Here is a 22,584-nt window from a genome sequence, read left to right as displayed (position 1 = left end):
AAAATAACTCCTAAAAATTCTGCTTTGCTTAGGTTGCCTTTGGCTTGTTGTTCAGTAATCAAAATATAGGTCTTTCAGTTCCGTAGACATTCTTTTCACACCTCTTTGGGTGGTAAATGTTGAAGTCATGATGAATACTGACTAATAACTACAATATTAGTAAGTTAATACAATGAGTTACTTATAAATAGAGTTAGTATCACCGTGCTCCTATTAGGCCCGCTTATGGACAGAATTCCTGCAGATTTTCAGGAAGGACTTTTTGTCAGAGTATTGTCAATATTGTCTTGAATTGACTCTTGCTTCTCAGTTGCTGGGTTTTTTAAATTATAAGCTATGGTGGATTTAGCTTCAGAGATATCCATTTACTTTGTTGTGGTTTGCGTGGTTAACTTCATGTGGGGTGATGGTTATTTTCTTCAGTATTTTGAAGGTAGGTTTGTGTTGTAGTTGAAACCTGTTTCATTCATACACTTGAACTGCTAAGGAAGATAACTGATGTCTTTTTCTTTGCTCCACGTTTTTTAAAAATTCATTTATTTGAGAGAGAGAGAGCACCAGTGGGGGTGGGGGCAGAGGGAGAGGGAGAAGCAGATTCCCCACTTACTGCAGAGCCTGACATGGGGCTCAGCGTGGGTCTCAATCCCAGGACCCCGAGATTATGACAAGAGCGGAAGTCAGACACTCAACCCACTGAGCCACCCAGGCATCCCTCTTTGCTCAAACTACTAAAGTAATCACTGTTACAACCAAATTTCCCCTGCCTTCCTGCCTTCCTCTCTCCCTCCTCCTGTCTTTCTCTTCCCTTCCCATAAGAGATGAGTCACAGGTGCTAACAAAAAATGGTTTTTTTTAAAGATTTTATTTATTTATTCACGAGAATACACAGAGAGGAGAGAGAGAGGCAGAAACACAGGCAGAGGGAGAAGCAGGCTCCATGCAGGGAGCCCGACGTGGGACTCAATCCCGGGTCTCCTGGATCAGGCCCTGGGCTGAAGGCGGCGCTAAACCGCTGAGCCACCCGGGCTGCCCACAAAAAATGGTTTTTTTGAGAGCCATCCTTTCAGTTGGAAGAATATTCTAGACTCCCTTTAATCAGTTCACCATTAATTCTAATTCACATTGAAACTTCCCCCAAAAACTCATGGAAAGAAGGAAACATGAGTTCAGTATTGCCATTTTATTTTTTCCTTGTTTGTCACTGGCTGACAAATTGAATTTTTAATGGAAGGTTCTTTCTGCAAAGATTATTTAAAATGAAGGATAGTGTAAACCTTCCTCCTGAGATATCCATAACCAGATACCCTTATCTGTTTAACCAGGGCCCTTAGTGTATTTTGATTCTCTAACAGCTTGAGGTTTTCTGTTTTGGGTGGGGTGGAGGGTTTTTTTTTTTTTTGGCATTTTGATAAAATGTTTTATTATTTAGTTTTTTAGAGAGGGAGAAAAGCAGACTGAGATGAGCACGGAGCCCACAGCAATGTGTTTGTCCCACAACCCTGAGATCACCACCCAAACCGAAATCAAGAGTCGGATGTTTAACCGACTAAGCCACTTGGGCCCCGGATAAAATAGTTTTAAGATTTTTTTCTATCTTTTTTTTTTAAAGATTTATTTATTTATTTATCATAGAGAGAGAGGCAGAGACATAGGAGGAGGGAGAAGCAGGCTCCATGCCGGGAGCCTGACGCGGGACTCGATCCCAGGACTCCAGGACTCCCAGGCCAAAGGCAGGCGCTAAACCGCTGAGCCACCCAGGGATCCCCTTTTCTATCTTTTTTTAAAGCTACATTTAAAAAAATATAATTTTAACATGCAATTAAGTTTATTCTGGTCGTCAGTTCTTTGAGTTCAGACAAGTACATTGTGTCACCATCACTATAATCAAGACATAACATTTCCATCACCCCTAAAATTCCCTCTCCATTGCTGTCATCCTGCCTGTTCCCAGTCTCTGGAAGCCATTACTGTGTTTTTTGTTTCTTTGGTTTTGCCTTGTCCTAAACTGGATTTCAGATGGATTGCAGAAGGCAGTAGTGGAAGAGTTAACATTATATCTTGAACTTTCGCAAAACCTGTCCTGCAACATACTTGAGAAAGTATATTCTGTGATATCTAAAGACAGTTGTATGTGTGAAACTTTTCTGTTAAATAAGAACTCTCTAGCATAAATTAATGTGGAGCATACTTACGGATTTGCATAGATTTAAAAATTGTGCTTAGGTTCCCTGGAGCCATGGTGTTAATTGGTTTATTAGTCAGGTGGAGTGGAGAGCCTGAGGTCAGGACAGTTGTCCTTGAACATGTAAATGAAGAGTGGATAATCACCGTGTGTTATTGTTTGGGCTGATTTTATCTTTAATGGGTAATTCGGAGTCCTGATTAATATTTAGAGCAGTGACTGCTGGCCTCCAACCTGCTCATTATCTTCAGAACTTTAAATAAAATACTTGATTTCTACCCAAGACAGCAGTTATGGGAGGCCTCTTACCTCTTATCTCACAAACACAACTCTTGACCTCTCCATCTTTATTTCAAATATGAAAAATGTCTGTAAATACGGGGGTTCTTAAACTTTTTATGCTGAAAATTCAGTTACCTTGGAAAAGCGCATATAGGCAGGGAATGAGAGGATGTTTTAGGAACAGTGTAGCTGATTTGCTCCCTACAGGAGCTCTTGTAGGGAGCAAATCAGTTTGGTGTTAGGTTTGTATTTTTTGAGAAAAGTAATTCTGAAGAGCTTTTCACATCTTACACCAATGACATTAGTGCCATCTCCTCCCGCCACACACACACACACTTTTAATAATAATTATTAAAGTCACTCTGGCACCTGGGTGGCTCAGGGTAAGGCAGCCTTCTGCTCTGGTCATGATCCCGGAGTCCTGGGACTGAGCCCCCACGTCCTGCTCCCTGCTCAGCGGGGAGCCTGCGCCTCCCTCTCCCTCTGCCACTCCCCCTCCTTGTGCGTACTCTCTTCTCTCTATATATCTCTGTCAAATTAATAAAATCTTTATAAGAAAATAAAGTCATTCTTACCCTCCCACCTACCTTGCCCTCCCCCATGAAGGGATGATTTGGAAGAAACCATGGTTTCCAACCAGCATTTTATTTTGGAAAACTTTCAAGCATAAAAAAGAATAGAAAGGCTAGTGTAATGAGCACCCATAGATCTCATATCTCATTCCCTTTACTATTTAAAAGTCAAAGGACATCACAACATAAAACATAAACCCCTAAACACTTCACCACACATGTTTTTTTAAAGGACTTTCTCCTCCATAACTGCAAAGCTGTCATCACACAAATTTCATATCCATGAAGTAATATCACCTGGCATACAGTCCACATCAAAATTTCTCCATTGCCCTAGAATGTTCCTTATGGGTGGCTATTTTCTTCTAGGATCTACTTAGGGTTTTTGTCTTAGATTTGCTTGTCATGTCTCTGTACTTTCACTTAATCTGAACAGTCCCTAGCATTTTTTTTTTCTCATTCATGACCATGACATTTTTGAAGAGCTCAGACCACTTCTCTTGAAAATCCCTATATTCGGGATTTTTCTAGTTCTTTCCTCCTGATTAGATTTAGATTAAAATGTTTTGGAAAGGCAACAACAGAGGTGATGTTCTCTCCTCATTGTATCACATATGGAGGGACAAAATGACACTTAGTTTTTACTGATAATACTAAGTATGTTAAGGCAGTGTCTGCCAGATATTTCCATTGTAAAAGTATCCTTTTCCCAGGGTGCCTGGGTGGCTCATTGGTTGAGCGTCTGCCTTTGGCTCAGGTCGTGATCCCGGAGTCCTGGGATCGAGTCCTGCATCAGGCTCCCCACAGGGAGCCTGCTTCTCCCTCTGCCTATGTCTCTGCCTCCCTCTCTGTAGCTCTCATAAATAAATAAATAAATAGTATCTTTCAAAAAATAAAAGTATCCTTTCCCTTTGTAATTAGGAAGTTGTTTGTGATATTTTGAGACTCTGTGAATATCCTATTCCTTAAGAACCTTTTACCCTAAAATTTTAGCCTCCTCTGATGGTCCTTTTCTGATTCAGTGATTATATTGGTGGCTGCCTAAGAGTGATTTTTCCAATTCTACCTTTCTTTCCATATGTAGTAGCTGAGTTTCTTCTGTAGAGTTCCCACTTCTCCCCTCTTTTTTTTTTAAAGTATTACCACAGACATCCAAAGTGATGTTGAATGTACAAGAAATGAAACTTCTCCCAACTGAGCTGCCTTTGGATATGCTTTTTGCCATGGCATTACCTCAAATGCCAGTATACAGTCCTTTTCCTCCTCTGTAGCAATGTAAACATTCATCTAATAAATACATTTCCATGTCAGCCAGCTCTTTTATAGGAGTGGCAAGTTAACCAAGGAATTTAATATAAGCTATGTGCTCAAGAAGATTGTGATGCTCATAGGTTTTTCTATTTCTTCTTTCCCTTTTTTGCTACTTCAGTATAGGTAGACCTGAACCTGTCAGTCCTTGTAGCTCATATATGTTGTAGCATGTAATGGGAGGAGGAAGGACACAGATTACCAAAAAGAAGGGGGAAAAAGAGGTGATCAAAAAGTTAGGAGTATGGATTTATCATAGCGGCTTTTGAGGATTCACTTGTACCTTCATACAGTCAGTAGATGAGTATAGAATTTTGTTGAAGGTACAGTAGCTGAGCATTGTCCCAGGTAGGCCTTGCTTAGAATCAGAGCCTCTAGAACTCTCAAATGAATTAAAGATTCAAAAGATTTCAGAGATCAGCCTGTCTGTTCCCATAGGAAATCACTTCTGTCTTTATATTTTAAGACTACTTTACATGTACATATTGAAGTTTTAAAATAATAGATAATCTTGAGCTATTTCCTTTACTTCTTTGAGCCTTTTTTCATCTGTAGCATAGTTAAATGTATCATATCAGGAGCTAGGTATCCCCAAGTTTTTTTCATTCTCATATCTTCTTTTTAATGAATTGTTCATTTTTAAACTTCTATTTTTAAAGTGTGCAATTTGATCATTTTTGACCTGTGTTCACATGATGAATCCATCACAGCAATCAAAAGGAGCATGCCTATCACCCTAAAAAGTGTTTTTAGGCCCGTTGTGTTTTTAATCCCTCCAGGTCCTCCTAGGGCCCCCGCACCCATCCCCATCTGTAGATGACAACTTACCTGCTTTGTATCACTATAGATTATTTTGCATAGTCCATAACTCTATGCAAATGGAATTTTATAGGATGTACTCATTTTTGCCTGGCTTTTACTCAGTATAATTGAGATTTATTCATATTCTGTGTATCCCTACTTCATTTTTTTAAAGTACTAAATAGTATTACATTGTATGGGTATTCCACAATTTGGTTTTTTCCCCTATTTATTTTTAAAATTTTAATTCCAGTATTAATACTTCTTTCTACTCATTTCAAAGCGTGGTCATTATTAGCAAAGATTGCCTGGTCTTCCAGGTAATGACACTTGTAACAGCAATAGAAGATCCTGAAGAGAGTCCTGTACATACAGTGTGGCCCTCCATGTGAGACCAGCTGTTCTCTGAATAGAAGTAGCAGAGACTAAGTGCAAAATATGAACCAGCCTTGTGTCAAGGCTCTCATAAGCAATCCCTTGTGTCCCTGACTATAATCTCCTCAGCAGCTCAAATGTAAAGGACAAGAATCTTGTGTCTAAGAGGATCAAAATGCCACCTTCTTTCTGTTTTATTTGTTACATGCAGGTTTTGTATAGTTTTAGAGAAGACTTTTTTATCACTCATTTGGCTTTCATAAAAATTGGGATTGTTTGGAAGAAGAGTCATTAATATTCTTTACACCTTGTTCTTGTTCCTCCTTTTATGTTCGTTGCTAGTGCAGGCTTCTCTCTTATGTAAAATATTCCACTGATGTCCTCGGTAGATTTAGAGGTTGTTAGAGAAATTGTAATAACAGCTCAGGGAACAGACCGGAACTGCCTGTCCTATATTGTCTAACCCTGGCTGGCCATTTCCCTTACAGTTTTAAAGTCTTTGTGTACACACTAATTCATAAAATGGTTTTGAGCAACTTAAATTTAGCCAATCTTTCCAAACACAAGCTTTCCACAGTCAGGACCAGAAAAGTTGGGCTGTGAGTTATTAAAGCCTTTATCTATTAACAGCGGTAACAATATTGAAATAGTTATTTGGATTTATGAAGGGGGCATTTTCTTAATGGAACAGCAAAAATGAAGTTGGGCATGAAGGAGAGATGAAACTTTAAAAAAAAATCCTTGGTTTGTCTTGGTATTTTCCATATATTTGCCATTTTCCATCAATAAGACTGTTTGGAAATTCTATTCATGCATATGAACATCTTCAACATTTATGTGTTTAGTTATTTTTCTTCTCAATGGGCAGGAATTCTATGAAATAAAATGACAACATACATACATCCACATACACACTTTCATATCCTAGCTGACTGGGATAATTATTTGCCACAATTAAATTAAGTTCTGCTACCGTTCATCCTGGAATACATTGCATAGGGTTGTCTATTTGAGAAACAGCTTGATTTCAAATCTGAGTCTGTGATTTTAGCAGGTTCCCTTGTGACTTCTAGGTTGGGGTTTTCCTTTGTCCCTTTTCTTTCCTCTACTCATGATACATTAATCCATGTGGCTTTTATTTCCCAGTTCCTAGCAAAACAGGCCTTATCATGGCTCCTGTATTTCTGTGTTGTAAGAGGATAGCTACCTGCTTATTGGGTGCCCTGTAGGGCTCCCAGGGACATCTGGTGTGTAGCTAACACTGTGTCCCTGTGTTGGTTTCTGAATTTTGACAAATGAACCATGGTAATGTGAGATGTAAACATTAGGCCAGGGTTTCTCAATCTTGGCACTACTGACACTTGGGTCCAGGTGATTCATGGTCGGAGGGGGCTGTCCTGCACACTATCAGATATTTAGCAGGACCCTGGCCTCTGTCTACTAGACATGAGTAACATCCCTCCCTCAGTTGTGACAACCAGAAATGTCCCCAGACATCGTCAGATGTCCTGGAATGCAGAAATGCCCCTACCTGAGAAACATTGACGTAGAGCATGGCAATCTACCTGGGAGCCTCCCAGTGTGAAGTTTGTATATTCCCATATTTGAAGCCAGACCATTCTAAACATATCCTTCAGATTTAGAATGAGACTGTTAGCCTTTTGGTGTATGATATAATAACAGACAAACCAACAGAGAGACATTGACTCCAGGAAGTTTTTAAAAGTAAACTGGAAACAGTTTGAGAATGCATGTATTTTGTCTTCTCCTTAGACAACCCTTCTAGGTTTAATTTTGTTGCTCTTTCAGGATGACTCGGCAGTTTTTTAAAAATTCTAACCTCATTCAGATACTCTAATCCTTCCTTTTATTTATTGTGATCACACTGCAGCTTCATTCCTGTCCCATCCTTCAATTCCGTAAACTTTGGGGGTGGGGGGTGGAAACCTAGTTCCTGCCTTTAGGTTTAGGCAAGTTTTTTTTTTAAGGTGGTTAGTTCATTTTGTATCATCTGAGAACTACTGGGTACAGTCTCTTGCATAACATTTACTTTATACGGTTTTTTTCCCAGTTGATTGAGCATTGACATGAATTTTCCAAAAATCTTCAAAGTCAAGATGCTTAATTGCCTTCTCTTAAAAACACACTGTATGTGGTGACGGTAGCTAGGGTATGGGACTCGCTCAGAAATCTTCCCATCGCATTTCTTCTGTAGCCACGAACTGACAATACTGCAATCCTGACAGAATAATGAGTGTTCTGGTTGACGCCTTGGCAGCCATCTGGGGCCTGGCCCTTGGGTGCCTCGGGGTTTATGGGAAGCATAACGTGAAAGAAACCCAAAAGCTGGGTTTCTGAATGCTGGGCAAATCCCCCAACTCCAAATTTGGCATGTGATGCCTTTTTTAAGTATTATTTTGGTGATGCTGTCTTCTGGCTGCAAAGTCCAGATACCGGCATTCTTGTAACTGTTTGCCTACTTTGTTAAGATGGCACCTGCATAAAGCCCCACCCTGCAGTTGGCCATAATGGAGCAGCAGTCCTGATGACTGACTCTTTTCCTAGCCTCCACACTGTGGAGAGTCACTGATACAGGAGGCCCAGCAGAGGAGTGGAATCCCAAGATCCTTCCAAACTGCGTCTCACAATCGAAGGAGCTGGAGATCTTTGCTCTTTGTGTGTGCCTGCCACATAAAGGGCAAAAAGAGGATTGGCCAAAACCCAGAAACCCAAACAAGACAAAACCTGGGGCCAAACGGTCTACTCCAAGAGCTTTTACTCAGATGGCTTGCAAGTAGCATTCAGGGGAGAGGGCCAGATCATCCTTGATACAGAGGGAAACAGTCTGAGGCCTCTATGTTGGGCAGCAAATGGTGGCACCAAAAAGGATGATGTCGATTCATTGCCATTGTACCTATCTTTTTTCCTCAACAATTTCCTCCTGTGCCAGTCTGTCCTTATGTATTTTTGCTAGAGTGGCCAAAATGTCATTTTAGCTGGGTTTTAGTTTTAGTTCAGTTAGGTCATTACGGAAGCTGGCTTGGTTTTTAATTCTTGCCTTCTTTATTGCCAGACAAAAGGAGGGAATATACCACTAGGATACAGAATGGTTTGTAGTAAAAATGAAAGATCGACACAGAAGGAGCATGTGAATCGCCATACCTTGTCTTCAGTGCTGTCAGGTGGCATCGGTGAGCAGTGTTAAAAGAGCCAAAATGATGGATTTTACATCCTAGGAGCCAGGAAGAACCTTGAGAATTTCCAACCTTTAAAAACAAGAGAATCTATAGTATTTTGAAAGAGGAGAACATTCTCTGGCTTCCCTTGGTAATTCACCCTAATGCTTTAACAACTTTCTGCATCAGGAAATTCTGTATGAGTTACAGCCTAAATTCTTCATGCTGCTTAAGCCTGTTCCTTCTTGTTCTGTCCTCAGTGGAGGGATCGAACAGCTGGTCACAGGCCCCTATGCAAGAGCCATTCACATAATTGAAAACTGTTATTAAATTGCCCCTTCAGCCACTCTTTCTTGCTCGTTCTCTTTTTTTGTTCATGGCTAAATAATCCCAATTCCCTTAAACTGTTCTCATAGGTCTTTCAAACCCTTTAATTATCCCTGTGCCTTTCTGCCAAGCCTTCTCTAAATTCTGGGTCAGCTGTAGTCCCCAGAACAAGACCGCGTTTTCTAAGGCGGGTTTGAACAGTACTGAGGGTCATGAGGCCATTTCCTCACGCGGTACCCACCATGCCTTCCATTATACATCATAGTCACGGTTTTTCTTTTCTATGTTTTTACACCTACATTTGTGGCTGACTCATGGTCGGATTGTTACTTTCCATCTTCTGGAATGAATAGCAGCCTTCTATTCTTACCACACTTCCTGTATGAAACTTGAATTTTTACTCTACAGTGTATCTGTTAATTCATCATTAAACAGACTCTCATTCCAACTTAAGGCCGGAAAAAAATATATAGGTTCAGATTAAGTGACAGTAAATCCATGTTTCAAATAGGAATGTGTTAGTACTGCTTTTCAATTTACTTTCTTTCTGTACTGGTTTGTCTCCTCGCTAGAAAGGGTTCTTTTGATAAAGTTGGTTTCTAGACCAGTGGAGCAGGAGATTGTCATAGGACGTACTGACGCTGAAACTTGTAGTTCCTTTGACGCAGTCTCTCGTTGCGTCTTTGTGTACAAGATAGAGAAATGTGTGCAGTAGCCTACACGGTGGTAGAACCAGAGGGAGGCCTGGTTTAACCCGGGAAGGCTGAAGCCTGGGTTTCTGTGGACCTGAGCAGCAGGCTGTCGCAGTGCCTGTCGCAGTGGCTACTGTTTGACCTCGGCCTGCTTGATATTTTCACCGGGGACTTTTTGATGAAGACAGAACACATGTTTTCAAATGTAAACATTATTTAAAAATAAGGTTGAAAAATGTAAAAATTCCACAAAGTGGGGAGAACACCTCATCTACTGACTGTGAGAGTCAGAATTCTTCAAGATTTTGCTGAAATTATACAGTGGGCTCAGACTAATAGGAAATCCTTGATGAAGGTGAAAGAAACCAGTCCCAGATGAACAAGCACAGAGTAGAGGAATCACTGGAAACAGCCAAGAACAGCATTTCCCATTATGCCCACCACAGCATTAGTACCTTGTGGTGTTCATAAACCTGAAAAGTTTAAGAAGAAAAAAAAAAAGTTCTTGGGATCACTGAATAATTAGTGTGGGAAATTCTGAGGTCAAACAAAGTTTAACGTGTTTCTTTACCAACGACCTTCTCAGCTTTTAATATGTTAACATGCATTAAGAATTTTAAGAGGCAGATATAATGTGCAGTGTTTCCATAATTAATTTGACCTTCTTTTCATGAAGCGTTTTGTTGGATGACTGATCTGTTGGATGCACTGGGAAACACTGATCCAGAAATTTTACTTGAGTGGAAACCCTGTGTGAGCTTATAATATGGAACAAAAGAAAGTCATCCAATCCTACTATCCAGACAATTGGAGGTACCATTCCCAACAGATCATATTTGGAGAGTAGTTTTCTAAAGGACACTGGCAAACCAAGGCATGTCCTATGAGGAATAAATAAAAGGAATGAGGGGAGGGGCACCTGGGTGGCTCAGCTGGTTGAGCGCCTGACTCTTGATTTCAGCTTGGCTCAGGTCACAAACTCAGGGTCATGAGATCAAGCCTTACTCAGCGTGGGGTCTGCTTGAGGTTCTCTCTCTCTCTCTCTCTCTCTCTCTCTCTCCCTCCCCCCCCCCCCCGCTCCTCCCCTCACTCACTCTCTCTCTGTCTCAAATAAATAAAATAAAATATGGGGGCACCTTTCTAAAAATAAAATACGGGGCACCTGGGTGCCTCAGTGGTTGACATCTGCTTTGGCTCGGGGTGTGATCCCAGGGTCCTGGGATCAAGTGCCGCATCAGGCTCCCTGCAGGGAGCCTGCTTCTCCCTCAGCCTATGTCTCTGCCTCTCCCTCTGTGTGTCTCATGAATAAATAAAGTCTTTGTAAAATAAAATAATAAAATAAAAGGAAAAGGGCTGAGGAGGTATGAACAGACATGGCAGCTCTAGTAAAATATTGAAAGGGCTCTGTAAAGCCTGAGACCTTCTGGGTTTCTGGTTTTATGGACAGCAACATTGAGAGGAACAGTGGCACACAGTGGCATGGCTCTTGCTGTCTGCCACACACTGTTTTATATGCCTCTCATTTAACTCGTTTAAATCTTTTTTTTAAAGGTTTTATTTATTTATTCATGAGAGACACGGGGGAGAGGGGCAGAGACACAGGCAGAGGGAGAAGCAGGCTCCATGCAGGGAGCCCGATGTGGGACTTGATGCCGGGTCTCCAGGATCACACCCTGGGCTGAAGGCGCTAAACTGCTGAGCCACCCGGGCTGCCCATAACTCATTTAAATCTTAAAACAACCCTATGAGGTAGGTGCTCTTCCTAGTTCCATTTCATGGCAGAGGGCAAGTAAGACACAGAAAGATAAATTTAATTCACCAAGGTCATACAACTAGTAAGTGGTAGAGCTGGGCTTTGGACTCTTTGTAGTTGGATTCTGCAGCTTCCGCTCTACTCTGTGGATTTCAGCTCTGTGTGACAAAGCACTTTTGACAGGGGTACCTGTATTCAAGCATTCAGGATCATCCATTAAGGATGTTGGCTCCCTTGCATGGCTGACATTTATATAGTGGCCGTAAGAACGCACTGGCATTGCATAAGAGTTTGGACTCAGTGGTTGTGGAAGGTCTGACAGGTCTGTGGTGCCATTCCAAAACGATGAGTTCACTTGCGTGGTTCCTTTCATCTTTAGGTTCCATCATTTTTTTTCTTTCAGTTTTCCACAGAGTACATCTGCAATGGCTCTTTACGCAGAGAAAAGTACTCCACAAAAGCTTTTATTGGTACCTCGAATTGATAGCGTTTTGCAGCTAGGAAATTCAAGGTCAAATAGCTCATTATACTGTTGTTAAATTTATAATCTGGTAACGGCTGGACTACTGCTGAAGTGGTGAGCTTTGCAAGCCAAATGACCCATCGGCCCAAACCCTATTGCCTTTCTGTCTGCAATGTATGAATAGATGCATCGTTAGCAAGCCACATTCCAAGAGAAGCTACATGGGTTTGCAGTGCAGATACTCATTACTTGTTTGATACTAAATATTCCATCCCTGTGTTCAGTTTCAATTGGTCTTGGAATTGGCAGTGTCCTCTGGTTCTTGGCAAGAGCAAATGAACATCATCTCTGTAGAAAGCACTTGCATTCTAGGGCTCAAAGTATCTCCAGAAGATTTTTTTAAGGTCAATGTAGTACATAATAAAAAGAAAATTAAGCACCCAAGAACGCAAGGTGAGTGAGAACCAGCAGAAACAGCAGACTGCAAAAGCAGACCCATAGTAATTTCATACCTTGGAATCATTACACGGATTATTTTTTGAAAACCATGTTTACTCTGTTTTAAAAAAATCACAGATAACATTGAAAAATATCTGCCAGGAGCCATAGACTTTGTAGAACTGACCTTAAAATGACCAAATAGAACTTGTAGACATTAAAACATTCAAGAACCAAAATTTAAAACTTACTGTATGGGCTTAACAGCAGACTGGATGCTACTAAAGAGAGAACGAGATAGAAGGGATTGTTAGAAATGAAGCATTAGGAGGCCTGTTTAGAGCAATGCGGGCTCGTTTGAGAGAATCTAACATTTATCTAATAGGTTTCTGTAAGCAGAACAGAGATGGAATGGAGGCATTATTTGTTGAGATCATGGCTGAGAAGATTCCAGAGCTGACCAAAGACACTAAAGATTCAAGAAGCCCAGTGAATACTGAAGAGTATAAATAACCTCTAGAAACACAAGACAGAAAAAGGACAAATTACCTTCTAAGGAGCAATAGTCTGCTTTGTTGCTGACAATTTCTTAACAGTAGCAACAGAGAAAGTAAAATAAAAGTGGAATAATAATTCAATGTGCCAAAACAAAAAAAAAAGGAAAGAAATCCTTTCTGTCTAAAAATCTGTACCCAATGAGGATAGCTGTCAAGAATATGCACTGTAAAAAGAGATTTTTACAGACCAAACAAAACCTGAGAAATTCTCCACCAATAAGACACAAGAATATTCTAAGGGATATACTTAGGAGGGATCCCAGATGGAAAATGTGAAATGAAAGAAGCAATGAAAAAAAAAAAGAAGTGGTTGATATATTGGTCAACCCAAAAGCACACACAAAAATTAAAATGCCATCTTATAGGGTTACCGAAGATGTAATTAAAATGCATGACTGTAGCAGCCTCTAAATGATGGATAAATGTATTTTGAGTTTTCTAAAATCATTTGTACTATTGGGGAGGAATGGTGTTTATTAAATTGAGACTTTGAAAGGGAGAGAAGTAGAGACCAATGAGCAGCAGCGGGCCATCCTGAAAACAGCACTAGACCAGGAGGTTTGGGTTCTAGTAGCATCTCGGCTCGTAGTCAGTTTTATGGCCTCTGAAAAGCTACTTCCCTCATCTGTGTCTCAGTTTTCTCATCTGTAAAATGAAGCCCTGGGACCAGATGTGTTTTAAAGCCTCTTCATTATGCTTCTGTGAAACACTGAGAAAAAGATTCTCTAGGAAAAAACAATCAATCATTCCTGAGTTGGTTTTTTTCTTAACCTCCTTTGAAATGTCGTCAGTACACGCTTGCGTGTCACTTCTGGCTTCCTCTTACCTGTCTGTTCCAAAACGGGCGCTAAAGCTAGCGCCCAGCCTCAGGTGTGTATTCTGCTCTACTTTCTCCGTGTGTCAGTTTTGCTTCGCTTCCTTGTCATCTAGCAGCCGACCAGAGTCATGGCAGGTTACCAAAGCCCGAGGGGGGTAGGTGGCTCGTGTGGCTGTGAGGGGGACATCTGCAGAAAACAGGTGTGAAAAGTGGGTCTCGTTGCGCCACTGCCGTTCTGTCTTCCTCAAGGTATGGCCCGTACTGACATCTTCCTCCTTTCCTTTCTCCCCCTCTTTCTCGCCCTGTGAACCCCCCCCCCTTCACTTTTCCTGCCGTCCACACAGGCTAATAATAAGCCTGAGATCGAAGCGGCCCTCTTCCTAGACTGGATGCGCCTGGAGCCCCAGTCCATGGTGTGGCTGCCTGTCCTGCACCGAGTGGCTGCCGCGGAAACTGCCAAGCACCAGGCCAAGTGCAACATCTGCAAGGAGTGTCCCATCATCGGATTCAGGTATCAGGAACCCTACCCCCTGCCCCGCCCCACGGTGGCATTTTTTTTTCCTCCGTGTTTTGCACCTTGTTATGACTTGATCTTTTATCTCCTTTGCCAATTGCTGTCAGTTTGTTCCTTTCGAGAGTGACTGCCCCGGTCACTGGGCTATTTTGGTGGCTCTGACTCATGAGGCAGGTGGCCCTTTCCACCTCCATTCTGGAGCTCTGCAGAGCCCGGTTCTTGATTGAATGGGCCCGACTGATTGCCCTGCCTCCATGTAGATACTTGTCCCTCAGGGGAATGTAGAGTCACTGTGACGCTTCCTTCCTGGGTCCAGGAAATTCTATCTCTTTGAGGGTTTTTTTTTTTCCTGTTTATAGAAATTCTCTAAGAATCTGTTCTAAAACTAAGAGATGATTCTGTTTGGGGAGACCTGTCATGGTAGCTCAGTTTCTTATTCACTTTGTACCACTTTTGTTCCCTGAACTAACAAGAATTGTTTCAAGCAACCCAGAACTTACTACTTTATCTGTGAATCTGATTACACTCTTGGCAGGGTATCCTAATGAACTTCTAAGGGAATATAAAGTATGCAAGTAAATGAAAATTTCACAAAGCAGCTAAAAAAGGGAAAGGTTCTTTATAAATTTAAAAGTGAGAGAGATAGGGAGCATAGCAGGTTATTATTCTGATATTCTTAAAATGTCACGGCAAACAATTGGCTCTTAAATCTTCAGCCTCGTTGACCTGTTTGGGGAGATGGGATATTTTTAAATGAATGGCTCTTACCGAACAAGAATCCCAAATACAAATTTTGAAATGATGATGTATTTAAACATCTGGATCGACATCAGGGTTTCCATAGCAATGAATAAGCTGTAAAGTTGTAAACTAGCTATATGGTCTCTGCCTATGCAGAATCCACTTAACAGCTAAGTAAATACTCTTTCTCTAGCTATGCTTGGACTTGTTTTATTTCTCTGTTTCCTGAGAACTACTTTGTGCCATTGGTGTGCCTTTTATTCACTGCTCACTACCCTGGTGTTTGTCCTTCCATACTTCGTGTTGTTGACAAAGAGGTCTTACAAAAACCCTTAGAGGTTTCTAAAGCCTAGATAGACAACCCTGAATAGACAGTACTCACAAAGGACACAGTTTTCCAGCCTTCCTGGTTTCTGGCAGGTAAGAACGATACCAGGGGATGCCGGGGAGGGAAAGCCACAGGGGACCATGTTACATTTCTTCCCTTTCTTCTCTCAGCTTCCCTAGCTAGTGAGATTTATGTGCAGGGGGGAGGTTTTACAACATAGAAAAAGGGAGTGCTTTGGAGGATCTGAGCATGATCTTGTATCGAAATCTTTTGCCCTTACTGAATTAGATTATTTTGGGAAGTGGCACTTTTCTTTCCTCCTCTCCCTCTCAAAAGATGGTTGGGATCTAAAAAAGGTAGTTTTTTCCCCTCATTCCCATATGTGGCAGAAGGAATATGTTTACTTGAATTGGCTAGGGTTCTTATCTAAGAAAGCAAAAGGCAGGGAGAATGGGAAATAATATCATATACTGAGAATGGGGGTGTACGTACCACCTCGTACTTAGATTCTTTTATCCAGCCCAAATTTGTCTTCTCTTGGGGCTTCACTTATCATTTGTGGGTAATGTGGTGGAGTGTAGGGGTTCTGAAGAGAGACACATAAAAGAGATCATCTAAGGAACTACCTCCAGGTGAACCGTGTCAGTCAATCAGAAAATGTGATTAAAGCAAGATGAATTTTCGATGAGAGCTCTTGTTTCATTTGCCTTTATTTTATGAAACTGCTTTCTCTTGATAAATTGTCTTGAAAATAATTGCTTCAGAAAAATGTTTGTCCCCAGAATGAGTAGAGGGCCTGCAATATATCAGTGTCTCTCTCCTGGAAGTTCTTTCAAAGTCTTGTGTTTGGTCTTCAAAAGATTGGAAGGTTGCCAGTATCTTCCTACTTAATCTGAAAGGGTTCCTAGTGGAGTTTAAATGAGAGCTGAAATTTTCTGCCCTCCTTCCATATGTTTTTAGGATAATCTTCCTGCCAAAATGTTTTGATACTGTAGAAGAAGCACCAGAGATATGTAGATGTAGGAAGTTAATCACTTACCTGTGGGATTAATGAACATTGCATTCTGTTTCCGGAATGAAGACCGTGTGGAAGAAGGTTTGTTAAAGAATGTTCTTTGGGAATTTGATTTGAGGAAATACATATGTGTTTGTTTCTGTTTTTTACCAGGTACAGGAGTCTAAAGCACTTTAATTATGACATCTGCCAAAGTTGCTTTTTTTCTGGTCGAGTTGCAAAAGGCCATAAAATGCACTATCCCATGGTGGAATACTGCACTCCGGTAAGTGAGACACCTCCCTGGCATGAGAGTTCGTTCACCGGGGAGGAGTTTCCCTTTGGTACAGTATTGCAGAGCATGTATCATGCCGGGTTTTAGAAGATCCCCCGATGTTCCCCAGCTAAAGCGGCTCCAAATCATAGGCTCTGGATATACTTGAACCCCAGCGAGTAAGGTAGTGTCTGGCGCACATGGAACATCATAGACACTCCACAAATAGGATCAAAGGAACAAACAGATTTTTCATCTTTTTGCATGGTTATCGGAGAAGACGTTTTCATATTTATTTGGCACAGCCCTAGCAATTGTGTGGAGACGTTTTATGGCCACGGGGCATGCTGGGTGTTGGGGTAATGTGGGGTTCCTCCGAATCTATGATCCACTACTTCTTCTCAGTCTAGCTTAATTAATGCTGGGCATTTGCCTTTTTCAAATTTATTTATTTTTACTATTTGTGTATGTATATGTTACATACACACATATATACATATACACACATACATACGTATGTATATTGGTATTTGCCTTTTAAACTCTTCTGTGAAGTAGGTATTATCATTATTCCCTTTTTACGGATGAGGACTCTGAGGCTCATCCTCAGACCTTTATTAAGGTTAAATAATTCATCCAAGGTTCTATAATTAAGAGGTAGAGCTTTCTCCCAAGATGATGTTTTGGGAAAGGGTCCAGTGGCTCATAGATCTTTGAAAGAATCGCTGGTGAATTGGAAAGGACATAGAATTGGTGGTCAGACTCACGTAAGTGTAAGTGTAAGGTTCTTTGAACACCAGCTGCTTGCTATTCAGTGCCTGCAACGTGGCATAGGCGTCACCTGGGTGCTTACTAGAAATGCAGAAGCTCAGGCCCCGCCCCTGCCTTCCTAAATCCAACCTGCATTTTAGGAAGATCTGCAGGCGGGGGACGCCTGGGTGGCTCAGTGGTTGAGCATCTGCCTTCAACTCAGGACCTGATCCTAGAGTCCTGGGATCAAGTCCCACGTCAGGCTCCCTGCATGGAGCCTGCTTCTCCCTCTGCCTGTGTCTCTGCCTCTCTCTCTGTGTCTCATGAATAAATAAAATCTTTAAAAAAAAAAAAAGATCTGCAGGCAGAGGCCACACACATGGAAGTTGAAAAAGCTCTGCTCTCGAGCTTTTCTCTCTTCCGTCGTCACAGCGATTATCCAGTTCTTTTCATTGTCTTTCTCACTTGGATTCCGGCGGAGGCATTTGGTGATGGAGAATGAGCCACGCAGTGAATAGACTGACACTCAGTGGGTGAAACCTGACATCACTGTGGACACAGTCTTTTTTATTTTTATTTTTTTTTAAGATTTTATTTATTTATTCATGAGAGATACAGAGAGAGAAGGAGAGAGGCAGAGACACAGGCAGAGGGAGAACAGGCTCCATGCAGGGAGCCCGATGTGGGGCTTGATCCCGGGACTCCAGGATTACGCCCTGGGCCGAAGACAGACGCTCAACCGCTGAGCCACCCAGGTGTCCCAACACAGTCTTTTTAAAAATACCATCAAGTGTGGCCAAGCTTAAGGTCACCTTTAAGACTTCTCCAGACTTACCATTTATTGAGGAGCCCTCATGGTTGCTATACTTCGTTGTTTCACCGTCACCACTTGTTGAGGAATTAGTGCCCCCAGGTAGCAGGTGGTCCGAGCCTTGGAGAGGTGACTAATTTGCCCCAGTTAACCCTTCTAGTTACTAGCATACTAGGCCCAGCCCAGTTTTTGTCTGTTGGTGTTGCTCTTGACCCCCGAGGTCTGTGCAGTTACAGAAAGAGTGCCCTGAGGCGGGACGCTGGCATCATCTTTGACCTTGAGATCATCCCCTCATATGTCTGACGTCAGTGCGATTTCCCTTGCAGACTACATCGGGAGAAGATGTCCGTGACTTTGCCAAGGTACTAAAAAACAAATTTCGAACCAAAAGGTATTTTGCGAAGCATCCCCGAATGGGCTACCTGCCAGTGCAGACTGTCTTAGAGGGGGACAACATGGAAACGTGAGTAGTGGCAAGAGCGAAACAGCCTCTCATTTGACACATATTTGAGCTCCTCTCAGCTGAACACCCTCCTTCACTCCCAGATGCAAACAGTCTCTCCTATTTCTTTCTGTAGATTTCCCTTTAGCTGAAAAGAGAAAAAACAAGCTGATGGTCAATTGCCATTCTCCCACCTTAGTTATCCCGTGACAATTACCTGTGCCGAGAGTCACACTTGATCTCACAGGGAAAGAAACTACGTGGCGGCTGCTAATTCCCTTATAAGAAATATGGGACTGTTTACAGATGAGTGATTCCAGTGTTTCATTCCGATCTCCCTCCCTCACAAATCACTAGGCGTGTGTCTTTTTGTATCTGATTGTGTGGTCATACCTAGTCGCTTTTATCTCCTTTGAAAGAAAAGAGACTCACAGGAAATTCTTCGCAGTAAGTAGTGATGATTCTCGTGATCTCAAAATGATGATACTTCTACCTCTAGGAAACCTTCTCGTGTTTTCCATCACCGATGGCAATCGCACAATTGTTTGTTTTTCCTTCAACTCACTCTCCACCTTTGTTTGGCTGTTGCTTTTCATGGTGCATACTTAATTGGTTGGATTTTATTTATGTTGACCTTTCAGGTTTTTTTATTTATTATTTATTTATTTTATTTTATTATTATTATTATTTTTTTTTTTTGTGGCTGAGTTTGCCTTGTGTCTCTCTTCACCACCTCATTTTTTGTTTTGCAGTCCTGTCACTCTGATCAACTTCTGGCCGGTAGATTCTGCGTGAGTACTTCTGCTGAAGGGTGCTGCTACCACCAACACATTTGCTTGCTTGATTTGACAATTTTTGTTCTGTTGGTTTGGTTTGGTTTTAAGGACATATTAATTTCCCTTCCTTCATTTCAATTTTTTTCTTCCTGCGGTGAGACCTTGAGAGTGCCATCCACCACAGATCAGGAGAATCAGAGGGAGATTTGTCAGGTCCCCACCTGGTCAGGTTTTAACCAGCAGAAATCCTGGCCTGGAATCAATCATCAAAGAGACTACTGGCTTGTTAGTTATATTCCTGAGAGATGTGTTTATATATTCTTCCATTATAAGCTCCTCTGATTACATAATAACATTCTTTAGCCATATTTTCTGAGTTTCAACACTTCAGGACCTTTGAAAGAATGATGGTTTATTCCTTAGGGCCTGCTGTAAGTGGACCGTTAAAAATCAGCAGGATTTGTTTTATAGTATGATGTTGAGTTGGATGGCATCATTTCAGTGAGGCGTGTGTACTTTTTATCAGGGAATGCCATGCCACCGGACTAATCTTTATACACATGAGTTTCTCAATTTTGAACTAAACCTACTTTGCTCTCCTCTCTAAACTAAATATTCAGTTCATAAGTAGTTATACATTTACACTAGAAGGAAAGTGTACTGTATACTATTGGTATATGTTAATAATACTAATATTAGATACCAACAGATAATTGACTTAGAGTTTAGAATGTTATTAGAAAACTCTTTGGGGAGTCTGTGATTTATATAATAGCAAACAAAGTGTGCATTGTTCTAAAAGTATGTTGTATGGAGTTTTTATACCAATGTTTCATTATTTCAGAGTGTACTTTATTAAAATATTTATTTTAAGTCAGACAGCTCTATTATGTATAGAGAGAAATGACCAATTTAGAAGAACTCCATTTATTTTTATTGGGCCTCTTTTATTGTTCCACCATGTAATTTAATTTAAAGTATATCCTTTTTTAAAAATCCTGTAGTGATAAATGCAAGCTATTAATTGAGGTTTATTTTAAGTCTTTATTGGCCTAAAAGAAGTGTAAGGCTTCCCTTTCTTTTTTTTTTCCCTTTCTTTGTTAAAGCTGCATTATTGTAATTTTGTGAATCAGTACCTATACCTGATTTTTTTACTCATTAAGGGGAGTTATTTAGATTCAATTCTTTTTTTTCTTTTGCTACTTGTAGGTAATTATTTTCCCTAACCCAGGTAGTTTATATATAGAAGTTTGAACCTTTCCTAAAGGAGAAACTTCAAAACAGATGGATAGGCTGAAATCCTCAGCATGACTGTATCCTCACTAAGCGAATGAATTTACTCTGTGTTGGAATAAGTTTTAGCCAGTTGAAATACCCAAAAGGAAAATATGCTACAGAATGACTTTAAAAATGTATGGATAGAGGTAGTACAAAATAATAAGCAAAGAATAACTAACAATTCCTTGAATGGAAAAAAAAGTTTATCGAATACATCAACCAATGAGGAAAAAAACACAGCAAGTGAGTTAGTTTAATGACACTTATTTTAAGTAGAGGGTGTTTGCCTTAAATTTTGAAGATATTTAAAATGAGTAACATCCTATATTAAAATATCTTCCTCTAAAATCTAAAACATGAAATCACTTTGTCTTTTTATAAAAAAGTCTGTTCGATTATTCAGAAATAGTGGGAAATTCTACTTTTGAGGAAGAAAACCAAACCCGGAAAGCTATGGTCCCTATTTCTTTAATACCAGCAACTTTATTAAAGTCTTTACTCATGGGATTATTAATAATTTATAAAATATATTGTAGAGCTCTCCTACTTAGGCAGAAGAACCAGGTCCTGAGGTGTCTTAATTTTGCAAGAATTCCCTGTGATGGTAACAGATTCTCATGTGGATCACAGAATTTGAATGTTGACTGAAATACAGATTTTTTGTTTTTCCTTAGAGGAAACCCTCATTTACCTATATTTGTCATATTATTTTTAAAACTAAATCTAGCCTAAACCTTTTATGTTGTTTGTCCACAAAGAGAGAAACAGTATTCTTTGAGCTATTCTGCTTTGGAAACTAAGCGGATGAAAATTTATTAATGGAGTTTTCACAAAAGAGAAACCTTTGGTGGGTGGGGATGGAATTGGCCATTAATGATAACAGGACTAATCCTTCTGGATATATCGTTTTGTGTGTAGGAAGGGAGAACAATGTTGTTACCGTCTCTCAGAAAAGCATTTCAGAAGGCTTTGCATTTAGTTTTGTTTCTGGACTAGATGGTTTTGGTACTTTTACTTATTCTTGTTTTTTTAAATGATCATTCTCTGAACAGTGCTCCCTTTTGGCTCACTTTCTGGTTTAATAGGTATTTCCTTTAGTGTACCACTACTACTTTTTTTTTTTCAGATTTCTGGATTTAGGAGTTCTTGTGCTTATGCATGCTGTGTTAGGTGCTACGTACATTAATAAGAAAAACATGGAATTAGCCTCAAGGCTAAGAATTAAAGTGCTGCATAATATTTTCTGCATAAGATTTTACTAAAGCGTTTTGAATTTACCTGCCTAGTTTTCTTGGTATGGATATGCTCAGAGGTCTTGGGTTTTCTTTCTTCTATACACTACCAAGGTAGCAACCATTAGAAGGGAAAACACCCATTTTCCTTCCTGGTGGGCTTTTAGCTTATCAGAAGTATGTAAATGAAAAAAAAGTATGTAAATGTAAAAAAAAAAGTATGTAAATGAAAAACTGGTTTGTTCAGAAGATGGGGCTTATAAACCAAATAATCCAAGTACTAAATTATCTCGACCTGCAGTGAATATTTTAAGACGGACCTTAGCATTTTTCTAATAATGTGCCATTCCAGGGTTCTAAGAAATGAACTAAGCTCTACAAAGCTAGAGCAAAGATTCATATGGAAATCTTTGGACCTGCCTAGTAAATTGGGTGGCCATCCTCATTTCCTCATGACAGCTTAAAGGTCCTTGTAGTTCATTACAAATTGGATTATGGTGACCCTTGACCTAGACAACACTGGTTGCATAAATAAGACATCTCTCAGTGAAGACCTCAGTTCCCTAGTTGTTTGCTATACTGTGTTGTAATCATCTTATGATTGTCTTCTTTAAGAAATAGGGATTTCTAGCACATTTACTATGTAAGCCTATTTGACTACATGGATGGGTTTTTTTTTTTCCATATAAGAAAAAAAACCC

The 22,584-nt window shown here is 40.4% G+C and overlaps 1 protein-coding gene across 1 annotated transcript in view; it reads left to right on the top strand.

The window, feature by feature from the left end:
• Nucleotides 1–22,584, top strand: part of DMD (dystrophin) — a 2,084,073-nt gene that overhangs the window by 1,999,718 nt on the left and 61,771 nt on the right. The window contains 4 exon segments of the mRNA NM_001003343.1: nucleotides 14,088–14,254; nucleotides 16,495–16,606; nucleotides 18,482–18,618; nucleotides 19,350–19,388. Of these exon segments, the coding sequence (NP_001003343.1) occupies nucleotides 14,088–14,254; nucleotides 16,495–16,606; nucleotides 18,482–18,618; nucleotides 19,350–19,388 (455 nt within the window).

The sequence above is a fragment of the Canis lupus genome, chromosome X (genome assembly GCF_011100685.1).
Source record: "Canis lupus familiaris isolate Mischka breed German Shepherd chromosome X, alternate assembly UU_Cfam_GSD_1.0, whole genome shotgun sequence".
Taxonomy (NCBI): Eukaryota; Metazoa; Chordata; class Mammalia; order Carnivora; family Canidae; genus Canis; species Canis lupus.
Note: the sequence above shows the minus strand (reverse complement) of the source record. Positions and strands in the feature narration are given on the sequence as shown.